This window comes from Nymphalis io, chromosome 27, assembly GCF_905147045.1.
Source record: "Nymphalis io chromosome 27, ilAglIoxx1.1, whole genome shotgun sequence".
In the NCBI taxonomy this organism is placed as follows: domain Eukaryota; kingdom Metazoa; phylum Arthropoda; class Insecta; order Lepidoptera; family Nymphalidae; genus Nymphalis; species Nymphalis io.
Genome location: NC_065914.1, coordinates 4,276,907 through 4,304,825, shown reverse-complemented (window position 1 = coordinate 4,304,825; position 27,919 = coordinate 4,276,907). Strand labels below are relative to the sequence as shown.

At 35.1% G+C, this 27,919-nt stretch overlaps 1 protein-coding gene across 9 annotated transcripts in view; it reads right to left on the bottom strand.

Annotated features, from left to right (window-relative positions):
* LOC126778784 (mitogen-activated protein kinase-binding protein 1) overlaps positions 1–27,919 on the bottom strand; it is a 122,243-nt gene that overhangs the window by 60,566 nt on the left and 33,758 nt on the right. The window contains exon 2 of one of the 9 annotated variants that reach the window (XM_050502442.1): positions 4,412–4,630. The exons of the other annotated variants lie outside the window; for them this stretch is intronic. Coding sequence (XP_050358399.1) covers positions 4,412–4,480 — 69 coding nt within the window. The 5' untranslated portion in view covers positions 4,481–4,630. The remainder of the gene's footprint in view (positions 1–4,411; positions 4,631–27,919) is intronic. 9 annotated transcript variants of the gene reach the window in all.

The following is a 27,919-nucleotide window of genomic DNA, read 5'->3' as shown; positions in this document are numbered from 1 at the left end:
TCGATGTTTTTAATTAGCCTGACGTTTAGCGACATTTGAAATTTCGCTGAAGTCACTCATGTTTGTATATATATATACATTAGTGACAACCCTATCCTCGAAACATGTAAATCGTGCACATGTATCACCAATTGTGCGCTGTGGGCGTCACTCGGAATGGCGACTGATTCAAACTAAACATGACAATGAGCTACTTCGTCATACACATTACACTTCGTCGAATTAAAAGAAAGTGTCTTTATGGGTGCAGCTATATATCATAAATTTTTAGCGAAATATTATTCAAACTAACTGCTTAAACTGATCTCGATGTCAGTTAGATTTAATTTTTATTTATAATACATATAAAATATTGTATTTGTTTGACATATTGTATTTGAAATGTTGCAAAATACTTCAGTTCTGTTCCGTGTAATCTACATTCCGAACCGGTGGTACCTTAACATGTAAATAACATATACCTGTCTGTTACGCTTTCGAGGCTAAACCACTGAACCGATTTTGATAAAATTTAGTATGAAGCAAGGTTGAACCCTATGTTTTTTTTTATAGAATAGGAAGGCGGGCGAGCATATGGGCCACCTGATGGTAAGTTGTCACCAACGCCCATAGACATTGGCATTGTAAGAAATGTTAACCATCGTTTACATCACCAATGCGCCACCAACCTTGGGAACTGAGATGTTATGTCCCTTGTGCCTGTAATTACACTGGCTCACTCACTCTTCAAACCAGAACATAACAATACCAAGTACTGCTGTTTTGCGGTAGAATATCAGATGAGTTGGTGGTACCTACCCAGACGAGCTTGCTTTTCGACTACTACTTTCTTTACCTAACACCCACCCCCTAACACACCGGCGATTACTAGTTTAACATTATTCTGTAAAATGACAATTAAAATGAAACCAATAATAACAAAATGATTTTTTGTTATACGATAAGTTTCCTCTCTGGTCATACAGAATCGAACCTGTGACTTTCACGTCGACATGCGACTCACGTCAATTATAATACTGACTTATTCATAATAGATTGAAGCACAATCAAATGGACGAACTATTATCGTAAACCTCTTAAAAGAAACGTAGTCGGCTGTAACGATCAACGTTTCCAAGTTACGAATAAGTAGATTGCTATAATCTTATAAATACTTACTTTAATACTTTAAAGCAATAAAATTAAATGTGTACAGCAACTGTACAATATTAACATTAAAATAACTTGATAAGGATTCTAAGTATATAAGCTCATGAGTTTAAAGTTAACACATTATTATAATATAGTCATATTTTTATGTTTTTTTTTATTATTTCCAATTAATTAAAGAAAATAATAATTTGGAAATTGTAATATTTTATTTCAGTAAAAGTATCACGCATTTATTCAATAAAATACTACTATATCTGTAATGTTGCAGGTTTCACGCTGGTTATAAATATAGCAATTCAAGATGGTCACGTCGGCCATTCTCAAAGGATGTGCGTCAACACAAGTGCGCTCACTATAATCAGACACACTTGGCAAGAGTTCAGTCCTAGGTTCAACTTTACGTGCTGTCCGAGGCGAGAGATGGGTGGCACTGCAAAAGTCCAGATTTTTTTAACGGAAAACCCAATAACCCATCATCTTAGAGGTAAAACTTAATATAATCAGCATTTAGTATAAAGTAAGTTCACACTTACAGTTGGTATTTTTATACAGGTCGGCGTAAACGGAGAGATCGTCCTACACCTAAAATGTATTCATTTACAATAACGATCAAGTTTTGAGGAGCAGTATTATACGAGCATTCCCGCAGTAAACCATATAACTAACATCATCTAGATTATCTCGTAACTTATCCAGTAATTTATTAAGCTTTAGTGATATATATAGAGCAAAATGGCGTCACAGACTGTTACCAGAAATCAATCACTAGGTTTAGAAGTAAATTTAGAAGTTATCTTCCCCCGATCCGTATTCACATCAACATACATAGATTTATATGCGCAAAACATCATCTGCATTTTTTTATATATAAAATACGTAGGCGAAAGACCAAATGGGCCACCTGATGAAAAAACGTCGTTAAAATTAGAAGCCAGATAAAATTACCGAGCCCAAACTTTTCTACGAGACTGTACCACTTTGAAGCTTATATAACATTTTAACGCAGTGACTTAGAAACTTGAATGTCTTTATCGTAATAAAAAAAAAACTGAGCTTTAAATTTCTGCGCCGCATTTTTGTGGTCACTAACGTTTGTGGGTATCTTTAATGACTTACATACAAAATTTCGAGTTTCTAATTGAATACCTTAAAATGAAGATAAATTTCTGCCACGCGTGTATCCACCAAACCGCATTGGAGCAGCGTGGTGGGATACATATTTTTTTAAAGTCGAGCATTTCTTTGTCCAACATGCGACACGCGTAACAGAAGTTATAAAATTACTATATAAAAAAAAAACTTGTATCGACTTGAAATGCTTAATCAACAATGTGTAATGTTTTCATTGAATTATTATTATTTTTTGTTTGTCATAATAACGCAATAATAACGTACTTTTAAACTGTATCGTCGTGTTTACGTAACCGTCATCTCAGACACTTGTGACTTATAATGTTTAAACCTGATAACACACGTTCACGTAATTAAATACACCATAATTATGTATTATATGATTTTGCCAACGTCGAATTCATCTCATGACGTACCTCTGAATTTTCATGTGTATATAATAATTTCGCATTAAGTAATGGCCTGGTGGTTAGAACGCGTGATTCTTAACCGACGATCGTGGGTTCAAACCCGGGAAAGCACCACTGAATTTTCATGTGCTTAATTTGTATTTATAATTCATATGTGCTTTTCGGTGAAGGAAAACATCGCGAGGAAACCTGCATGTGTCTAATTTCATCGAAATTCTGCCACGTATATTTAACCAACCCGCATTGGAGCATCGTGGTAGAATAAGCTCCAAACCTTCTCCTCAAAAAGGGAGAGGAGGCCTTAGCCCAGCAGTGGGACATATATAGGCTTTTTCTGTGTTTATATATCATATTAACGGTAATATGCAATTCACGCTCATCACGTCAATAGTCTAAATTTAAAACGGGGCCGTTGCGAAGTGCATCTACATATATAATATATAAGTTTTGATAAGTAGAAGTCAAGCCTTACAAAAAAACGTCATCTTATTTATTAAATAGATAAGAAAAAGTTTGTTATCTATATTTAATTTATCCGATAGTTTGTTTCAACAGCAGTGCTTTGACTCACCTGAGTCGTAATAAACAGCAATAATTAATATTTTTGTGTTTCGGTTTGAGTTAGCCAGCCAGGCACGCCAGGCACGCCTTAGCAGGCAAGCAATTGACGATGTAAGGGATTATTAATATTTTTTGCAGTACCAATGTCAGTGACGAGTTACAATAAAGTGGATAGTATTCAAAACTTCTCCATGAAATAATACATACATATACCTTTTTTTATTTCCTTCCTTGGAGTTCAAGCTTGCTTTATAGCAAATTATATCAAAATCGGTTTAGCTATGAAAGCGTAAAAGACAGACACGAGTTACTTTCGCATTTAAAATATTAGTATAGGATTCCGATATTTTATAAAATAAAAAAAAAATTGCGAAAAAAATAAATAACAAACACATTACATAACATTCAAAGATTCACGGTCACCCATCCAAATCTAGTTTCGACCATTGTAACTGAACTCCCGTTCTCCGCGGTTGAGCTAATACCAACCTGGGAAGGTGAACGAACTCGACTACAACGTGACGCTATGCAAGCAATCCGTTTTATTTCCTAGGTCCTAAGATTCGCGAATTAGTGTTGGAGTAAATACCATCTTCTTTTAGGCAGATATGAATATACGGTCGGTCACGTTTAGTTATTTAGTTAATTATTTATTTTTATTATTTTTACGTCGAGGAAACTAACTTCAGGTCGAGGGTAAATAGGAAAATTTATAAATTCAAATGATCGTTATAGAATCAGGCAAAAACGCCTAGATGGATTTGGATGAAATTTTAAATTGGGATAGCTTATCCTGGCTTAACAAATAGTCTATCTAACACCTGACGAACAGAATATGTATAATGGTGGAATATGTGATGAGTTGGTGGTACGTACCCAAAGTTACTATTTTTTTTATAGTATAGGTAGGCGGGCGAACATTTGGGCTACCTGATTAATTGGTCACCAACGCCCATAGACATTGGCATTGTAAGAAATGTTAACCATCGCTTATATCGCCCATGCGCCACCAACCTTGGGAACTAAGATGTTATGTCCCTTTTGCCTGAAATTACACTGGCTCACTCACACTTCAAACCGGAACACAACAATACCAAGTACTGCTGTTTTGCGGTAGAATATCTGATGAATTGCTCACCAATACATAAGTAACTCACCTCGTACGCTGGTGTGTGCAGACTGTCCTTAATAACTGGCGCGCTGTTTCTCGGTGCCATAAGCGCCATATTATCATTTTACATATAAATATTTTTATATATAAACATATATCACTTCACTTTACACCGTTTCACTATATCTTCAAAACGCTTATTATTAACTTGTTTTGAATATAGCTATGACGACACACTAGAGTTTACATTATTAATAAAAATTAGCTAAAAGAAGAAAATGTCGAATTAAATAATCGTCGGTTTAAATAGTTCATATAATATACATGTATATATATATTAAATTATAAAGCGAAGTGTTTGTTTGAACGCATTATTGTCAGAATAGAAAATCGTTGTAAAGCGTTAGACATTTTTTAAGGGCTATGTAAAATCATAGCGGTAAGCAGGTATAACTGATTCATTAAATAAATGTATTTTAATTAGTTAAAAAGTGTAACTACTCTGTTAGAACACCTGATCCTCAGAGATTGTGGGATCATAACCGAGCGAGCGCTGCTTTATTTTAAACGTTTTTATAATTCATCTCGTGCTCGGCGGTGAAGGAAAACATCGCGTATACCTACAATTGTCAGATGTCAATCTGCCATTAACCCGCATTGGAGTAGCGTATTGGAATCAACTCCTAAGCCTCCACCTCATTAAAAGAGACTGTACCAACAGTAAGTTAATAAATAAAAGAAATTCTTTTAATATAAAATATAAATACTAGCAATTCCCGTTTTAAAGAAATTACAAACACAAGGGACATAACATCTTCGTTTCCAAGGTTGTTGGCGCGTACTCTTAGCACAGGCTTTACATTTATTTGTTGGGGACGCAGAGCTCGAGTTATATATTAGTTTATTTTTACATACGAAAAATATGATCAGTCGACAGTGTACGAAACGATTAGCATATTCTGAAATTCGCAAATTTCACGGTCATTACACGTATATGGCGTATACGGTGTAACAGAATGTTTCGCGTGTGACCCACTGACTAACATGTGCATCACAACGGTCCGACAGACTTTACCGAAATTGATTCACTGTTATATTAATATCGTCTATGAGCGGTAAACTTTTTTTTTTAAATGTTTTTTTTTTAATGAAAAAAATCGAAGGTCTTTTAAGTATCGTGTTTTGGCTGATTACTAGTATTTTGAGTATTTTATAGCGTCCTAGGGTATAAGTATACTTAAACTCTGCCAGTTAGACTGATAAGGAACTCAGTTATCTTTAGAAGTTATTTTAGAACGTATATTGATAATTCTACTGTCTCGTTGATCTAGTGGCTTATAAGCAGATTCTGAGATCTAAGGTTCAAATCTCGGATCAATGCACTGAGTCAATGCGGTTATCTATAAAGATGATGATTCCTCAATAACAGATTAAAAAAACTTAACACTCACACTCCTGCAGATCAGTCACAAATAACATGATTCTGTGGCGAATTGCTCTCGAGGAATCGTAAATTTTGTTGAGGAATACCTTGTCCACAATAATACCTCCTTACATGTACACTTGTACCAATATCGAAGCCGAAATTTAACAATAAAACATTACAATATGTAAAAAAAATCTTCATATAATATAAATCAAATTTCAAAGTGATTATTACACTTACGATTTTACTTATGTACAGCTTATATACTTCCTTGAAATACGTATGTAAACCAAGGCGAAACATGTTAGCACTTTTTGCTAACACCGACATTATAATTAAAAGTCAGCATCAATATCTTAGCACGGACTAAAAAAAGACAATTTGAGTTAATTACGTTTAAAAAAAAACTTAAATAATATTACAAGGTGTTGCAATAACACAGACGATTGTACTACAAATTATAATTACCATATTTTAAACTTTTCGTATGATAGAATAGATAGATTTCGTATGGTAGAATATCTGATGAGTGGGTGGTACCTACCCAGACGAGCTTGCACAAAGCCCTACCACCAGCGTTACGTTCGTTCTTAAACTATAAACACAGGTTGATGTTAAACTTATTAGTCGTTTTGTGTACAGAAAATACTTAACTCAAAAAACATTAAATTCTTTGTATATTTATCCTTAAGTATTAACTGCCTCGTTGGTCTGGCTTGATGTAAGGCCGCAGACCCGGAGGTGCTGGGTTCAATTCCCAGGTCGGGCCAATAAAAAGTTATTGGCTTTTTCTGTCAGAAAATTCTCAGTAGCAGCCCGGAGTCTGGAAATTTGAAGTGTGTACACTACCGTGCCTCGAAAAGCACGTAAAGCCTATGTTCCTGCGCCTGAACTCTTTCCGGCCGTGTCGGATTGCCGTCCCATCGGATTTTGAGAGTGAGGGAATAGAAAATACACCTGTGTTGTGGACAATGTCTTGAGGACATTATTATTATTATTATCCTTAAGTGTAAGCGTTTTAAGTACTTTATATTTTACTTGCGCGAAGCCGAAATGAGTAGCTAATTGAGAGATAAAAATTTAAAACGTACTCATCATTCGAAATAACGTCCTTCGTTTTGCGATCCTACTGTTGTGCCTAGTGGAGTAAGTCGGATTTTTTGTAATGTAATTTGATAACGTTGTCGCCTTTAATAAATATATAGTTCTTAATTAAATAAGATTTATACAATAACGCGTCAAATGAGGAACTTCGTAAACTACATTTAAGGCACACGAAATTGAATAGCAATCCAAATTCACTCTCTCTCTGGCATTAGTAATTTAACATACGAAAGAAGACAAAACATTGTGCAAGTATAAACCGTCATACAAAGTTAATTATTAAAGTAACAGCCTGTAAATGTCCCACTGCTGGGCTAAGGCCTCCTCTCCCTATTTGAGGAGAAGGTTTGGAGCTTATTCCACCACGCTGCTCCAATGCGGGTTGGTGGAATACACATGTGGCAGAATTTCGATGAAATTAGACACATGCAGGTTTCCTCACGATGTTTTCCTTCACCGAAAAGCACGAGATGAATTATAAACAGAAATTAAGCACATGAAAATTCAGAGGTGCTTGCCCGGGTTTGAACCCACGTTCATCGGTTAAGATTCACGCGTTCTTACCACTGGGCCATCTCGACTTTAAATAAATTATTAAGTAAATAATTATTAAGTAAATACAAATATATAAGGGGCATAATAACAAAAACTTCAACAAGTTATTCTGTCATCTACATTCCAAGGTAGCTTATATATTTCATTTAATGTTGTAACATAACGATTCAAAATAGCTCGAATGAAATATGTCATAAGATTATATTGTCTTATTTCAAGGTGAACTAGATAAAATAGGCTTTTAAAATAATATTCATATATGTCATAAATTTTATAACGTATAGCTATTATTTCAATGTAATAACAAAAAAACGGACTATTTGCTTATTTCAGGTTTCAACAAAAAAATAACCGGAAATAGTGAGTACATATTTTAAGCCAGTAACTAACTACTTTAATTTTCAAAGAGGGGTTGAGCATCGTAAACTCAAGGATATTTGCAATTGGCTGTTCCCTGCAACTCTAAGCAACGATAGGTTCCGTAGTGACGGTGAGTGGCGGGGGTGTATTTGAGGTTAATATACTTCGACGACGCTTGACCGATCATCATGAAGAATGGCATAAGTATGTATTATTTCATCGAGAAGTTTTAATAGTATGCACTTTTTTTCACGCAGTTGGAACCTTCCAAAGTTACCTTAGGGTGACCGAGTTATGTGGGATTTAAACCCACTAAAACCACTGAGAATGCCGTCCTCGGCACGGATTGGGATTCTCAGGCAGGCAACGAGATCGTATCGATATAACGCATCCGGGGCCCTTCCGTGCTGTGCTTCGTGGCTCGTCTTTACTTTATTATATCTGGTCCATAAATGGCGCTGGACAACAACAACCATAACTCGGACAACATTAGGAAAACATCTCCTTGTTACAAGTTCCGGCTTCTCCATCACGAGCGCTAAATAAACTCGCGTGCAACGCCGGGAGGCGATCGCGGATCGAGAAAGCGTTTCAATTAACCCACGGTTTCTCCGGTGAAAGTAAAGGGTGTTCGAAACCTTGTATGGGTATATCGTTGATAGCATAATATTATTACTATAACAAATATGTTGAATGATCTGTTGGCTTCGTGTTAAAATTGAATGTACGAACAATGGTGACTGAGTAATGTAGGTCAGTTTCTTTTGTAGTATTATACGGTTTATTCATTCGTTCGATGACGAAATATTTAAAACCATTTTATACATATCAACCTATGTATATTATTAGTACATACGATACCGAATAATGGTAAAGATCTTTAAGTTATAATAAATCCCTTGTTTTTTTAAAAGGGCATAAATCGATTAAATTTATAATCAATCAATCAATCAACAGCCAATCGTTGTCCACTGCTGAACATAGGCCTCTCCCTAGATGCGCCAAAGCTCTCTGTCCTCCGCGTAAACAACTTACCCTCGCCCCCCCCCCCCTACTGCGCTCGCCAACAAGCCTGCCCAGCGCGGCGAGTATGGGCAAACCCTCCTTAATGGCAGATGATTAAATTTATAAACGCTAACATAATCTAAAAGAGTTTTTTTTTTCTATAGAATAGGCAAATGGGCCGACATGACGTTAAGTTGGTGCCAACGCCTGTAGACATTGGCATTGTAAGCAACAGACCATTCCTTATATCAATGTGCTAACAACCTAGGGAACTTTTTTTACTGGTGGTAAGGCTTTGTACAAGCTCGTCTGGATAGGTACCACCCACTCATCAGATATTCTACCGCAAAACAGCAATACTTGATATTGTTGTGTTCCGGTTTGAAGGTTGAGTGAGCCAGTGTAATTACAGGCACAAGGTACATAAAATCTTAGTTCCCAAGGTTGGTGGCGCATTGGCTATAAGCGATGGTTGACATTTCTTACAATGCCAATGTCTAAGGGCGTTTGGTGACCACTTACCATCAGGTGGCCCATATGCTCGTCCACCTTCCTATTCTATAAAAAAAAAAAAAAACTAAGGTGTTATGCCTGTAGTTACACTTGCGCACTCATTCTTCAAGCCGGAACACATAAATACTAAGTCTGCAGTTTTGCGGTAGAATATCTCACGAGTTGGTAGTACCACCTACCTACCCAGACGAGCTTGCACAAAGCCCTACCACCAAGTAAGAGATAATAATTTTATACGTTTTAATGTAAATTGGATTCTCCGATTCAAATTATTCACCGTTTACAATTTACGTTTATTATAAACGGTCCTTACAATGTTACGGTGACGTATTTAATTATGTATATTATATATTTTATTTACTTCGACGAGATGGCCTAGTGGCTTTTTATATTGGTTGTTTCTTTATACTCGTCGCCTTCATTTGTTTATATGGATCGAAATAAAACATAACATACTTTATTTAAGTAGAATCTTGCAAACGCTTTCGATATTCGAAGAAACTCTGTAGTACTCTTTTCGACAATCAATTTACATACATAATTAAATACGACTAAGACACTAGCCGTGCAAACAAACATATACGCAAACGGATAAAAAAGCATGGCAGCGTATTTTCATCTGGCTTTGTTTACAAATTAAAACATATTAAACGTCGAACTGAAACGATCGTTGAATGAGTAAATAATGAGTTTCCAAATAAGTTGAAATATTATGAGAAACAAAAGTTTTTCTGAAGAATCCGTACCTCATCAACCATAGCGAGACTCCATCGGGTCAAGAGTTTGAAAGGTTCGCGATGTGTACAATACATTAACGCTTTGTAGACGTGTAGAAAATACTAAACAACATCTTGCTTTTTTTATTTTAAAAGGGAGGCAGTCTGGTCAATTGGCTACCTGATAATAAGTGGTCACTACAACCCATAGACATTAGCACTGTAAAAAATATTAACCATCCCTTACATCGCCAATAAGCCACCAATTTTAGGAATTCAGATACAATATCATATTTGCCTGCTTTCACATATACACAAGATAAGTGTAATTTTAACGTTTTATCTTAACACAACGATATAAAACACTGTTTTGATTTCAAATTTATGGTATATAGTTGCAATAATTAAATATTATAATTCTACCTTATCATAATACTAGCGTTCGCACTTCGGTCGTCGACCGTAAATCATGATTGAAAACTTGAGGAAAATATAAATAAATATGCATATTTCAATTTTTTTTGTACTCTTACTTCCTCTTATTTATTGATAGCACTAAAGCTCGTCGATAGATAACAAACAACAGATAACAATACTCTTAACAAACAGAGAAGAAAAAGGTACCAAATATTTTTCACAATTAAACTAAGCCGTTTTTAATAAAACATTACATGGTGATAACTAGAGACTTTATCTAGACATAAACACATCGTTTCGAGAATATTAATTCATAATTTAAAAAAAAAATTGCATTTTTTGTTTTCAATTCTACCTATTTAACATGTAAAGTAAATACTTTTAAATATATAGACCAATGCACCAAGACTGCGGGTTTTTAGTACGCGTCATATATAAAAGCATTAAGCAATTAATTTACATGAAAGCTTGAGTAGAAAACATGAAAAGCGACCAGGTATTTATTAATGTAATTTCATTTAAATACACGTATTAAAAACTAGTATATATTTAATAAATACTATTAAGCTTTACTATCACCAACGATATGTGAAAAACTGGTGACAATTTATTAGTTTAACGTGCAGCTGCGATATTTGATTCCGCTCATTTAGGTGTAGTTTAAAATAAAATCAGTTAGAGGGTCACACTATTTACACACACATATACACACGCTCACATGAATGTGTGTGTGTGTGTGTTTAAATAGGCTAACAATAAGACAAACAGTAGAGTAGGTATCTATGGCTCTTCTTTTAGTCAATCAATTTCTTTTTCGCTTTTTATCTATTGATCTACCATTGTTATTGATAACAGTATTATTTTAAATAATAGTATTAATCATGTATTATTTAATTATTGCAATTCAGCCCATTAATTTTGGTATACAAGTACATTTAAAGTCGTAGGTAATTTAAAAAATAGAAATTAGAGCTTAAATCCGTTTTTAAATTTTAAATATATTGTGTAGTTCCGGAGAAATCGCATTTTTTGTGTTCTCCCGGGACGAACATTTTCCAGGGAAACCCAAAAAATCTGGAACCAGTACGAACAGACGCAGAACAACAAGCCCAATATAGCAATACCAAACTCGGTACACCTAGCTTATCTGGTTCCCGCGTAACAAAAAATAATTTTAAGGTATATTTGGCGGCCATATTGGAATTTTCAAAACCGCGATATCTCCGAAAGTATTTGTACCAGAGACTCGGTTTGGAATCCACGGAGTGGGACATCCATACCCAGCGACCCAAACAATCAACGCTAACACCCAAAAACGACTCTACATTTCTGCGGAGCAGGGTAGAGCTCGTCAGGGCAAATGCTTCGACCCGTCGCACACCCTCGTAGGACGAAAACTAGAGGCTGAACCCCGGCATAATTAGACTAATTTACATAACTGTGGTAAAGCCAACAATACTTTATGCTGTTATGATATTACTTTATATCATGTAGCGTATGGAAGCCAGTTGTTACCAGGCGCTACATAAGTACCAGGCTGGACAAACTCGATAGACTGTTCGCCATAAAAATAGGGAAAACCTACAGAACTGTGTCACTATCAGCCAGCATCCTGTTAGCTAACATACTGCCCCTAAATTTGAGAGTGACTGAAAACGCGGAACTTTATCGAAAGACGAGAAGGAAAACACTAGAGAAATACCCTGGCAGACCGATTGAGAGAAGAATTTGAGAGAAATGTTTGTGACTGCCCTAAATTTATTTATAGTAGATATAAATAAGAATGTCAAATATGATTAAAAATAGAGCTAGACAACTTCAAAATAAAACGAACGAATATAGAGTGCGGTTTATGGTTTTCGCCCTTAACGTAGTTAATAAAACAAACATCAAAAACAAATCCCAATATCAGTAACAGCCTGTAAATGTCCCACTGCTGGGCTAAGGCCTCCTCTCCCTTTTTTTTTTTTTTGAGGAGAAGGTTTGGAGCTTATTCCACCACGCTGCTCCAGTGCGGGTTGGTGGAATACACATGTGGCAGAATTTCGATGAAATTAGACACATGCAGGTTTCCTCACGATGTTTTCCTTCACCGAAAAGCACGAGATGAATTATAAACAGAAATTAAGCACATGTAAATTCAGAGGTGCTTGCCCGGGTTTGAACCCACGTTCATCGGTTAAGATTCACGCGTTCTTACCACTGGGCCATCTCGGCTTTTTAATCCCAATAGTGTATACAAAATTATAATTATAGCTAAATGTACTCAGATAATACATATTGTAAGTAATGGTAAATAGGATATAGTGCTGCATTATCAAATGGAAGTAAGTTAGTTGTAGGCTTAATAGTAGTGTGTGTTTTACATTGTATATATTTAGTTCATTATTACAGTTATAACGCCATAGTTATAGTAAGTTAGTAAGTTACTGTCAGTAGGTAGTAGTAATGTTTAACAATTAGTAATGTGAGTAGTATTAACTATGGTAGAAAGTAAGATAGGGAATATTGTATACACAAGGAACACAATGGCGGAGGGAATAGTTAAGATGTAGTGTACACATAAAATGATGTATAAAAATATTAGTACGTAGGACGCAGAAAAGAAATACAAAAGAATATAAAAGATTAAATCGTATACAAGGTTGTATACGATTGAGTATGCATGATAATAGCAACAGTGTGGCATAGTTATTAAGGAGAAAAAAATAAAACTACAGGCACGAGGGGCATAACATCATAGTTCATAAGATTGGTGGCGACTTGGCGACTTGGCGATGGCAAGGATGGCTCAATATTTCTTAGTGCCATCGCGTGGCTTATTTGAATATCTGTCAAGCTATTCCAAATAAATAAAATTAAAAAAAATTATACTTATGTTATTCGGAATAAGATCTAACGATGCTGATCTCCAGCGCAAATTGAATGAAATATACTCTTTAATAAAAAAATTGTGATTTTTCTATATACATTTCTATGTACATAATAAATGAACAGAGTAACGTCGCATTCGTCACGCTTGACTTCAAACGAGAAACGAAAACGCTCTTCCAATGATCATTGATCATTCATTTTACATTTACGATTAATCTATAATTCTAAACGAATATTTTATACGAATTCGTATTTTTGTTTGAACGCGCTAAACTCAGGTCAAACAGTCCGATTTATATTTTTTATGGCTATATATTGCATAACATCTTCATCTTGGCGCTCTACCATCTACAAAAAGATCAAGACGTTTGAGGAAAACCGCCTTCACGCACTAGACGAAAAGCGCCAGTTAAGAAAATAGAGACTTAGGTCTCTATTCTCCATCCTACACATACATATACAACTCTGCGGGCCAACTGTATTGTAACACGTGTCGTAGGGTATTTAAAACCAAATTTGGTCTAGCGAGCCATATTAGGGCTCATGCTAGAAATAACAATAAAATTTCTAGGGTCGCCGTCATCGAAATCGATGAGGAGGGCTATATACATAAATATAAAACATTTAAATAATCCAATCTTCATCATCATTACCATTATCAACCCGTGTTCTTTCACAACATTTAGCTCGGTCTTCAGATTATGTATATACATAGATGAAGTTTAACATATAGACACGGTTATTAAACAATTCAATCGAATCTATATCGATTCAAGCCGACATGGCACGATTACAGTCGAAGTCACGAATTCGATTCTCGTACCACACCTATGATCAACTGAGCCGATTAATATTAGTGAATGTCTGATCTATTTAATAACAATTTGGAGAGGTATTTCATAAGTCACTTGTGGTGCCTTTTCATATAAACCTCATATAAAGATTTTCTTAGATAGATGATAATATTTTATATATAAAAAAAAACTTTCAAAAATATGTAATCCTTAAGGAGCTGTACAAATAGGCAGTCTTATTGCTAAATAGCAATTTCAATTGCATTTCATTTCGCACGGATCTATAAATTTAGAATGCAACTTAAAACGCACTATCGATTCGGAAAGAAACACCTCTATAAACACTAACATTCATTCTCTCATTAACTATGTTTTTTTTTATAACACAGAATGTTTCTATTTTATGTCAATTAATATAATCTCTTCTTAAATACTCCATCAATCAAATGCTTTCGAGAACTTTGCGATAAACAACAGCCGAATTGAGAGCAATATCTTAAGAAGCTTCGCCTTAACAGTTAAGTGAACTGCTTTCGAAACTGACGTCCGTCACTCACGATTGCCCGCCAGCGAGTGACATTTGACGCGTTCAACGCGAAATCACCTCCGACCCGTGATTGGCCAATCACAGTTTGATCCAATTTATGATTGGTTATTGACATTTAGAAGTTAAATTCAAAACGTAGCTCGTTCCATCATTGATATAAAATATATACTATACAATATTTTGAAATACTTAATTCAGTTTATATTTAACGAAACTTTTTAATATTAACTAAGGGGTCATTGCAAATTTTGTTGCTTAATAAATAATCGCATTATCTATTGTTTTTACAATATTCTAAATGTTATCATCACTATTTAATATTATTATATAAGAGTAAAATACCTTTAATAATTTTTATTTAGCAGTAGTATATTATATCCTTATATATAGCATGGAGTTAATAATATATATTTATCGAGAAAATGCAGCTTCCGTGAATGTGACAGCGCGGACAGGGAAATCAGAAAGTTGAATGATCATCGTATCACATGACGTGCTTCCGTTAACGGCCTCCAAGAAAAAAAAAACGGATTCCAAACGTATTCATACTAATAACTGATCTTCGAATAAGACGAATAGTCCAGCTGCGCTAGAATATATAAATGAATATAAGAACGAAAACTTTACCGTTTTGTAATGTTCATAAGGTATAAATTTCATTATCATTATATGACAGATTTACTGTCGCTGTATATAGAAGGGAATTCTCTTTAAAATCATATTATTTATTTGTTTTCTGTGTATTGGAAAATTTCTCCACAAAACTATAAACGGACTTGATGTAATTTTGACACGTATATATTCTTTGTTTATTTTTTATTGGTAGTTTTTTATTTGGTGGATATCAATTAACTATTTCAACATTTACTGGTGGTAGAGCTTTGTGCAACTCATCAGATATTCTACCGCAAAATAGCAGTACTTAGTATTGTTGTGTTCCGGTTTGAAGGGTGAGTGAGCCAGTGTAATTAAAGGCACAAGGGACACAACATCTTAGTTCCCAAGGTTGGTGGCGCATTGATGATGTAAGCGATGGTTAACATTTCTTACAATGCCAATGTCTATGGGTGTTGATGACCACTTACCATCAGGTGGCCCATATGCTCGTCCGCCTTTCTTTTCTATAAAAAAACATAGTAATATATATGATATATTAGAGAGATACTAGAAGGCCCAGTGGGTAATACGTATAAATCTAGACCGAGGGTTTGTGATTCAGTTTTCATGTGTGCTAAATTTGTGTTTATAATTCATCTCCTCCTCTTACAACCCGGGTTCCTTCAAACGAGGCGTGAAGAGGCATCTTGCGGGCCGGCAAGGCGAAGGCGGCTAGTGCAGAACGTTTTTCCCGTCTGTACTGGCCGTCGTCGCGTTTGGACTCTACTACCACTTACCATCAGGTAGAGTAGAGTCATTTGCCCTCCCGGCGATATAAAAAAAAAAAAAAAAATCTTGTGCTCATTTCGAAACCCGCATATCTTGGAATTCTACCACATCTACCATCAACCCGCATTGAAACGGTAGAACAAACTCCAAATCTCAGGAGACAAGTGACCAGCACTGGGCCATACACAAACTTCAACTTTACTATTAAAGATAAATCATGTCTTTTTTTTATAGAATAGGAAGGCAGACGAGCATATGGGCCACCTGATGGTAAGTGATCACCAAACGCCCTTAGACATTGGCATTGTAAGAAATGTCAACCATCGCTTACATAGCCAATGCGCCACCAACCTTGGGACCTAAGATTTTATGTCCCTTGTGCCTGTAATTACACTGGCTCACTCACCCTTCAAACCGGAACACAACAATAACAAGTACTGCTGTTTTGCGGTAGAATATCTGATGAGTGGGTAGTACCTACCCAGACGAGCTTGCACAAAGCCCTACCACCAGTATGTCTTGACAATGAAGCTAAAATAAAATTGTTTCTTCAAACGAGAACTGATGAAATCATGCTCAAAATATATGTCTATGCTAATATTAAAAAATGCGAAAGTAACTCTGCATGTCTATGACGCATTCTAGCTAGAATACTGAATCGATTTTAGTGAAATTTGGTAAGAAGCAAGCTTGAACCCCGAGGAAGTACATATGATACTTTTTTATAACAACCCAACCCATCACCAACATCTCCCTCCCCTTACCTAAATGCGAGCGAAGCCGCGGAAGAGCATTAGTCTTTCTATGACAAAAAAGTCGTTATAATATAGAGTAGATTAGACCGGACACCATCAATACACTACACTAGTATCGATATAAAAACATCGATCATGCGAGAGATATCGAAAGTTGTATCGACCGACCAATCAACTTCACTTTTATCGACACCCGGTCACGTTATGTACTTTCTATTGGGTAATTACATTATTTATTAAATTAAATCTATAAGCTGCTACAAGTTACAATATATAAAAGTTAAAACTTGTTAAAAGAAGTTACAAAATTCAATTTTAGTTTTCGTATTGATAATTGAGTAAAGATAATTGATTCAAGTAATTTAAGCGTACTTCTTAGATAGTATTGATGTTTCCGAAAACCTTTGCATAACTGTTTTTTATTTAGTTATTGAAGTTACCAGCTAACAATTGGAACTGTTGTAGTCCCTGACTCCTTGGCAAAAAAATAAAGTCTTAGCTGACTCTAAGTTTACTGGCAAATATGTAAAAAATATAACGCAATCCTTACATTGGCAAAGCGCCTCCAACCTTAGGAAAAATATGTTATAACCCTTGTGTCTGTAGTTACACTCACCCTTAAAACCGGATCACGAACATTATAAGGCGGTAAAATATCACGCACAAAGCCCTACCACCAAGTAATCCATGAATGCAGCTGACTTCTTAAGATTAAGGCTCAAGATGACATGACCAAAATGACATTAGGAAATCGACATTAACAGAAATTTTATTATTTATTAATTTAAAAAAAAAGTTACGTAGCCTCTTCTCATTCGTATCGAAATATTTATATGTGTAAATTGATAAGGAAAATTAAACGAAAAATTCTTCCAAGTTCTGTATGGGATATGTAATAAGCAGTGATTTATTTATAATCATATACCGTTAAATAATCCATTCTCGTATACCGGTTGATGGCGCCAAACGGAAGCTCCATCTTGGAAACGGATATCGAACTCCGGCACTCCATATTGGCTGGCGGTCGATATAACACCCATATGCGGTTTACGGAACCTTCAATGGTAACTCGTAATTACGGACTATTTATTGAATTGTTTTGAAATTCCACAACGCTAATGCGGAATACGAAACGTGCAGGTTGTCGTACGATGTTTTCCTTCATTTCATTATCAATAACCCATTCTCCCATCATCAATGAATAGATTAAAGAAAAAAACTAATGAGGATGTCCTCCTTTTTTTTTTTATAGAATAGGAATGTGGACGAGCATATGGGCCACCTGATGGTAAGTGGTCACCAAACGCCCTTAGACATTGGCATTCTAAGAAATGTCAACCATCGCTTATAGACAATGCGCCACCAACCTTGGGAACTAAGATTTTATGTCCCTTGTGCCTGTTACCTTCTGACTGATTGACGATTTCGGCCACGGCGGCCAAATCTGAAGAGAGAACCGACAGCATAGAACATACAGTGCAAGTGTGTGCGTCGAGCGTCACATAAGCATATATATATATATGTATATATAATGTTATTGTATTATATGTATATAGATGATTATTTTTATAAATTACTCAAAGGGGTTAGAGTGAGTAAATTTTCACACAACAATATATCATGTCACAAGGCACAACTTACAAACAGACAACGGTTCCATTGTTCAATACTAATATATATCACAATACTATACAATCGAGAGAGTTAGTAAAAGTGATGTGCGTTCATCTGTGCGTATCTATTAAGCATCTGACGCTATCTCCTACATAACACATTGTTTTACGAATTCTATAAAGTTTTTTTTCCTATTGATGTACAATACTTTTTAAGCTACAGTCTATTTCTTTATATTTAAATAACATTTTATTAAGTTACATAGATTCAATCGCTTTCAAAGTAGAATTACATTATAATTGATATCTGTAATTTTCAAATTAACGTTAAATATAATATAAACAGGTGTTCCAATTTCGAAATGTGTATGACGCCCTGTTCCTAATTAGGAGAATGATATTCCGACTAGCTGATAATTTTTATAGGCCTTAGACAGGCATCAACATTATTAATTTAAAAAAAAATAAGTCGATTTGTCCATTTGTCTACGATATCATAGACTTAAACAGACAAAAAGTCAATTAAAGACTTCAAACTTCTCATATCTCTTTTTGGTATCATAATTAAAAAAGCCACTCTTTTCGAAAGGGGAAAAAAAGATTTAAAGTATAAAGTAAGAGAATAATTCGTTCATTATAAAAGTTAAACCCATCTGAATGGACTCTAATGATATATCAACCTTGAAGTTAGGAGTCTGTGAAAAGATCTAAGTTAATAGGTCAGTTGGTTTGTGGGAAAGCGGCTTTGGAATGGGGTCGAAAATATTAAAATGTAATATTTAATTTATATTAATTATAGGCTTTGAAACCACGTGTAGCTAGCTATTATATAAAACTAAAGTCGTTATATATGTGTATGTACATACATACGTCAATGCATTCATTTAATAAATTTAAATCTGACAATTTTGTTTTGTTTAGACTTATATAGCAAAATATAGTCGATTCCATTGGCAGAAACAGTAAATATGCGGTAAAGAGAATAAACAACTTTGACCTAGAAGTGAATTGTCAACTCAAATCGGTGGTGTTGAGAGAAATTTGTAAATTTGTAAAGAGTATAAGCAGTTCAGTAAAGCGGTGTCGTATTATTAATAAATATATACACCCACTCATCAGATATTCTACCGCAAAACAGCAGTACTTGGTATTGTTGTGTTCCGGTTTGAAGGCTGAGTGAGCCAGTGTAAACAGGCACAAGGGACATAAAACCTTAGTTCCCAAGGTTGGTGGCGCATTGGATATGTAAGCTATGGTTGACATTTCTTACAATGCCAATGTCTAAGGGCGACCACTTACCATCAGGTGGTCCATATGCTCGTCCGCCTTCCTATTCTATAAAAATAAATCAAGATTTGTTCGTAGTGCATAATATAGCAGAGTTATAAGCAAATCGAATGGAATGTATAAAACAAAGCTTTATTTATCTTTTTTACCCCTGCCATGGTAATAATATAATTTTCGAATGGAGTATGGTAAAGTCATCATTAGATCATCATGCTAACGAAAAGCCATCACCAATTTGTCTACGCCCGTGTAAGGGGAGGTACGGCTGTTATGTGTCCAAAATTTCATAATAATCGATTAGTATTTAGGGCATAAAAGAGTACCAAATAAATACACTCACTATCGCATTTACAATATATATGACAAGAGTTCATAGGGGGGTTTTTGCCTTAGTCACCACGCTTGGCAAAAACGTAGTGTAGGACGCCCTGTGACAAGATGGGCCGACGATTTAAAAAAGGTGGCAGGTTCGGGATGGATGCGGACTGCCCAAGATCGGGATGGTTGGCGTTCTATGGGGGAGGCTTTCGTCCAGCAGTGGACGGCAAAAAAAAAAAAAAAAAAACAAGAGTTGTAAAATTGATAGTTTATATTTGGTAAAGGGTTATTATGTAGGTGAGAGTCGCACGCTATTTACTGACATTTAAGAGATCAACCGGCCATACTATTACGGATATATTGCCAACGCCTCAGATTTAATGACATTTCAATTGATCGTCAATCAGTTGCACAGTTTCAGTGACACCTTGAGCCAACTAGAGAAGTGCAGGTTCAAGATTATGTCACATTTTTATAATGATCGATTTTATTAGATAAAAATGTAAAAAAAAACTTTAAATTGATAAGTTTTCAATAAAGAACACTCCAGGAATCGAATGGAGGCAAAAAATACATATCCTAAATTGTTAATATTATACACAATTTATATCTTTTTAAATCTTTACTAGACGGAAAATATGCTGCAAAATCCTTATCCAAACCTCGTTTAAAACCAAGGGAAGTATTACGTGCACGGCTTATACATCAACATTTTGACACCCACAACGTCAAAGACGAGCGTGGTGTTTACGTTAATATTTCACGCATAATAATCATATGTATAATCGTGTCCATAATTGTTACGCCATCCTTGGCCCATTGACGTTGTTTGCTATTAAACATTGTCTCGTTAATATGGCATCGGGTGACCTTCTTGAACGACGGGCGCAGTTGTTCAGAGTTCACCCAATTTGGGGGGTCAATTAGTGACAAATCATTTTGTGAAACATTTTGTGATCTTGTAAGTTAGGTTTATTATAGAATACCATAATAAAAATGTGTTTTATTACACTAGCCGACTTCAACAAAAGAAAATTTATATTTTATAAGAAAAAAAATCTTCAATTACTCATATACCACAAAATTATCGTAAAAATTAATAATAAAACTTGCAAATGGTTTAGAATCTGAATGCATCGTTGGTCTGGTTGCCAACTTATAATGCAGTCTAAAATCCTGTAAACCCAGGCAACAAAAAGGCCCTTCTCTAATCATAAATCATTATATTAGTTGGCTAGTATTAGATTTTTGGCTATAACACTGTTTTGGAAGACTATATAGCCATTAGCAGCTTAGAGAACTTTGAGCTTGCACCTGTGTACCCTTCTGCACTGCTCGCTATTCCTTTAAGATTCACATTATTTCTTCTACATTTTCTTTAAATGGTTCAACGCTTCAATAACGCAATAGTTGACAGGCCATCTTTGGTGGCTATTGTCGTCCACTTTTTTATTTTTTCGTAGTGATAACCTTTAAAAGGTACCCGGCTCCCTTTGGGGAGGCAGTATAATATCCTTAAAAAAATAACTAGGCCACAGAAAAAAGGAATTGGTGTATCCCATTTCTTATATTCTATATATATATTTGACGAGCCGGTTGGTAGAACACTTGCCTTTCACGTCGAAGGTTGTGCGTTCAATTCCCACCCAGGACAGACATTTGTGTGCATGTACATGTCTGTTTGTCCTGAATCTGGGTGTAATTATCTATGTAAAAGTAGTATATGTAGTATATCAGTTGTCTGGTTTCCATAGCACAAGCTTTGCACAAGCTTAATTTGGGATCAGATGGCCGTGTGTGAAAAATGTCCCAGGATATATATTATATTATTATATAATGAATGGCATTCAAATTCTTATATAATTTATGTTACGACTTATCGTTAGGACACAATAACATAAACATTAATATGTTAATATTATATTTTAAATCCGTATATAATGTATTTTGCAAATACATATCATTTCAAGCAATCTGTCTAAACGAATAAACATAATTTACATTGAGAATATTTTTAAATGAAAATGTACTTTAAAGTAAGGCAATTTAAGATTCATTTTAAGTTAAATATATTTTCCTACGCACATTAAATATGTAACTTTTTTTTGGAGAACAACAAAAGACAAAAACTTGGGAAGGTCGTTCTTATATATAAACATATATAAAAATGAACACTTGTTTCTGTTCGTATGGAATGCGTCCACGCATCGTTCATCTGATTGTTATTGTCACGTGTTCGAAGGTTTTTTAACGACTTTCAATGTACAATAGATGGCGCTGAGGTTGCGTAATATAATTATAATCAAAATATTAAAAGTAATTATTATTAATACCATGCCGGTTAATTAGTATTAAAATAAATAGGCTAACTAGTAAATGCGACACTTAATGGCAAGTGATCACCACCGCCCATAGACATTGGAGAAATATTAACTGTTCATCACCAATTCGCCATCAACCCTGTGCCTGTAATTACACTGTCTCACTCACCCTTCAAACCGAATCACTACTTTGTGTTGTACTAAGCCGTTTGCCGGTAGAATATCTGAAAACGGGCTTGCATAAGTCATATTACGGTATAAAAGTTGATTCCACCGAGAAAACAGACAATAAACAAACTCGGCAACTTTATTTGTATATATTCGTCGCACTTATCAACGAAACCCTTTTATCCTGTTAAGGGCAAGGTTTTGAAGTGTTTTTCATTGGTGATTCATATGCTAAAGTAAATTTTCTGATATAGTGAATGCGATCCATTTGGTATATAATTAAAATGTTTCGTGTTCTTTTTTGTCGATACCGCGGGGCACGGCTAGGTTTATATAAAAATTACATAACAAAAGATCAAACTTCACGATGCCGCATCCAACTCCGTTCTTCACTTAATACTTATTCTAATTACTTTATCGTAACAGTGATTATGTGTTACGCGAGTCTTTTTGTTACCAACGTTACTTCATGTTCAATTACAATGCGAAATTATACAATTCATCGTGCCTTCCGTCCTGCCGTTTCACCGGCGGGGGGGGGGGGATGGGAATTGTTTTAACATTATATGTCTGCAAAGGGGTCATATCTATACTAATATAAATGCGAATGTAACTCTGTATGTCTGTTACGCTGTCACGGTTAAAACACTGAACAGATTTTGATGAAATTTTGTATGAAGCGAAGCACGCAATAGGCTACTTTTTAATAAAAATCCGTCCGACCAACACTAACATTTACCTCATCTAAAATGCGGGCGAAGCAGCGGTTGAACACTATGTAATATCCTGACTATCGACTCTGTAAATTATTGTGACTTGAAATTTGGAGAACTTTGTTTCGTAATATAGAGTAATTTTACTGCTGGAGGGGCAATCCCCTGAACGTCCATCTTCATTCAATCGACAAATCCAATTCAAGGTCATCCTTTTTAGCACATCGAGATAAATGTGGCGTCGGGACGAGACGGACATATCGATCTAAAAAAAGTACTAATAAATACATTTTATATAAACCATTTATCTTCTAGCTTCAGCAAGCGGTTCCATCCCGGACAAGTCTCTAACGCGTACTGCCATTTTAATGTTATAAGGAATTATACCACAATTATTCCACAGGATAAGGATATCCTTATCATCATTCATCACTAAAACAACAAACCTGAACAAGCACCACTGAATTTTCATGTGCCTAATTTGTGTTTATAATTCATTTCGTACTTGACGGTGAAGGAAAAGATCGTGAGGAAACCTGCATGTTTCTAATTTCACCTTTGCCATGCACAAATTTTGCCATGTGTTTTCGACCAATCCGCATTTGAGCAGCGTGGTGGAATAAGCTCCAAACCTTCTCCTCAAAAAAAGGAGAGGAGGCCTTAGCCCAGCAGTGGGACATTCACAGGTTGTTACTGTACTGTACTGTGACATTTATCCCTCCCATACGAGTCCACGCCATAATAATCGTTCAAGGTTTATCAGACACATTCCCTCTGAAGAAGATTCACGCCTCAATTAATTCATTTGACACTTTTGTTTCATTTTACTGTTTCGACGTGTCACTGATTAAAAGCTGCAAAATGAACGAAAAACGAATCGTCTGATAGCACATTTAAGATATAATTCATTAATGAATGCTTTAGTAAGAACATAGCAAATCAGAATACGACCTTGGGGACGGCCTCACGTTCGCGAGGAACGTGGTGAATAACTCGCCATCTTCACACGTCACGGTCTGGTGGGTGTTGCCGTTGCGTGAACGCGGTCTACTTTTTACTTATTCTTGACTAGTTATTATTGTGATCTCGTCTGTTGTGATGTGATTTGTAAATATGTTAGATTTGCATGAGGACAAAAAACATTATATTTCAATTTAAATGTATATTTCATTCATGCGTTGAATTACTTCGTAATGGGATCTCAATTGTACAATGTGAGAGGATCTCTTTTTGATCCATCTATTAGTACAATATTATAAAACAAAGTACACCTGACGCGTTCTGTCTTTTTGAACGCGATAAACTCAAAAACTACAAAAATGTTTTTACCAATGGACGGAGTTATTCATGAGGAAATATAACGTTGATCGTAGGAGATGCCATAAAATAATTATGCCTTTAGAGTTTTACTTATTACGATATAAACGTTTTATGCGGGTCTTTATCCCGTGCGGAGCTGGAACGGGTAGCTAGTAGGTATTATAAACAACGAACCTTCCAGAAAATATTCTTAATCTTCCCAAGTTCTTTAACAGGATACATCAAATGAACTGTACAGCTATAAAAACGAATTGAGATAAGTGATCTTAGATCATAGCTATCTGGGGAAGACGCTGCGTGTGGGTGATAACTACTTATATATTCGTTAATTTTGCGGTATTTCGAAATGAACGATGAGTCTGAGAGGCGTCTTTTTGGGGACCATTGGATATTTTTAATTACACAATGACAGGAGACAAAAATATGTAAATTAGTTAACGACCAATTAAAAGAAAAGTAACACCAAAAGCTGAGCAAAGGTCTTCTTGTCTCTTGATAAGGTTTGAACCTTATTTAAACAGCTGCTCCAATGAGGTTTCGTAGTTAGATATATAGCAGATTCGAAATCAACAAATCCTCACGATGATTTGTCTCATCTTCGAGTACGAAATGAATTATCAACACAAAATAAGCACATGAACATTCAGTGTTCTTAATAAGATTCATGTGTTCTAACCATCGAGTCATCACGGCCGAATTTTAGACTGACCGAAACGAAAACGATGCTGCCAAACACTCACAGTGCCAACGTAGTGCCAATAAAATGCCAAACTTGCATGCATTCTGTCAAGTCAAATAAAATAATAACGTACAATATCATCTAAGTTAGACATTCATTTATTTACACGGCGTAAAATCCATCATAAAATCAATTTATTATTACGGACAAACAGTATAAATTAATGATACTGCGCATTATGAACGTGATGTCATACGATTTAGATATTCATAATAGCGACAAGTTGCATTACATAATATACATAAAGCGAATTGTGGAGAGTTTTATAATAAAATCGCTAAGCATTTACCTGCATACCAAAAATTTGGACACAAAATACAATTGATCATCGAACATTTTATATAAAAATAAAAAGTTGCAGTAAATGTCACATTGCGAGTCTAAGTACTTCTTTTGAAAAGAAAGTTTAGAGCATATTCCACAACACTGCTCCCTTCTTCTTCTGTCTAGCGTTTTCCCGGCCTAGTAACGCCAGGGTCCACCACATTGCTCCCTTGTGGCTGAATTTCGTCACACACGAGAACGTTTTCTCGCTACGTTTTCCTTCACCGGCCACACGATATTACAACTTTTAAAGCATAATATTTTCGATAAAGTTTCAAACAATCTCCATTATCTAGTGATTCATTACAATTTCAGATAAACGAACAAAATCTTAACAAAAAAAAAACATAACGAATTAAGGAGAATTATAAATGCAATTAACGTATTAGCAATTCATCGAGTGCGATCGATTCTTCCGTATAAAACAAACAAACAAAACTATATAAGGTAGTTAATGCCTCACATTACATTCTTAGGTCTAATTATGGTGCCAAGGAAGCCGTTCTGACGCCACCTTCTTTATACCGTTCAATGTTGATTTAAACTAATGCACTACATAGGAAACCTAGCTATGTTTCTACAGTAACAGTAACAGCCTGTTAATGTCCCACTGCTGGGCTAAGGCCTCCTCTCCCTTTTGAGGAGAAGGTTTGGAGCTTATTCCACCACGCTGCTCCAATGCGGGTTGGTAGAATACACATGTGGCATAATTTCAATGAAATTAGACACATGCAGGTTTCCTCACGATGTTTTCCTTCACCGTCAAGCACGAGATGAATTATAATCACAAATTAAGCACATGAAAATTCAGTGGTGTTTGCCCGGGTTTGAACCCACGATCGTCAGTTAAGATTCACGCGTTCCAACCACTAGGCCATCTCGGCTTTTACTAGGCCATCTCGGCTTTTGCATGTTTCTACAACAACAAATAGTTAATAACAATAGTTAATAATAAATTTCGAGTATATATTCTGTCTCACTTACTCAATCGCAAAGATAAACAAAACATCACCATTATCCCTACACCACCCTCCCATCTGATCGTAAAACAAGTGCCAGAAGCAGTTATAATAATTACCTAAGTAATCTTTAAGCTTACGTCGCTAGACTGCCAACTATACTGTCGAGTCATTAAGGCTTCATTATTGCAAATAAATTGCATTTATTCACCATTAAAACGAATGTATTTATAATAAACTTTTTATATATATTAGCAAAAGTGAGACAAGGTCACGAATATTAATATGTACTATCTTCTCAAAGTTTCAACAATCGATTTATACACAATCGTATACACGACCTTAACGACACCAAAAGTTCTGCCTACTGAGCCATTAAGCCCACATTGAGGAATGTCCCCACGATATTGATATTATATATTAAGCGGCCGTCGCTCATTTATTAGAATTTAATCCTTGGGAATGAAAAGATTATAAAGAAAAAAAGAGTATATCTGTCCATCTACTTCTATCATCTAAAAAGTTTAAAAATTAAATTTATATCGACTCGTAAGACAATCAACGAATACCAACACCTCGATTATTTATTATATAAATATTCTCGTAATATTTAATAAACCTTATCAAATTAATTATCTTAACAAGCGACTTAACTTATTATAGCACAGAATTAAAAATAAATACTGTATGTACAATTTTGTAATGTCATTCAAAAGATACGATACGATAAAAAAGCCGGATTCGTACGACGCAATAAACATAAAAAGAATGATTTTTTTTATATATGGCTTCTAAGAAATAACGCAAAAAATAATTATTATTTTCGCATTAATTGTGACTCGAAAGCGAGTGATCTGTTGGCTAGTTTAAGCGACGTCGTTTCGCCACCACCGGAAGAGCTGGCAAGCCTTTTTTTTCTTACGATGCGTGTGATATGTAACTCGAAAACGATATCAGTAAATGTACTGATGTAAAAAAAAACCGATCCAAACAGATGGTAACTTTAAAATGTAATCTTATAAAATCCAAGTCCGAGATCCTACTCCAATAAAGTAAACAAAAGTATTCTTTTCTAGACACAAATTTCATTCCTTAATACATAAGTCTCAAACAAAATTTTAATAAACAAAACTCGATTCTGTTATCTCAGTGTAAAACACTAACTACTAAACTATCTCACGATATCATTACATACATAAACGCGGCCCCTTTATATTTGTAATTATTTGCAAACGGTATCATAATTTACTTGAACTATATGATACTTTAAAATTATAATCTCTTGATGAACTTAGATAGCGAAAACATTAATTGAGACCTTATTGCAATGGTTTTAAATA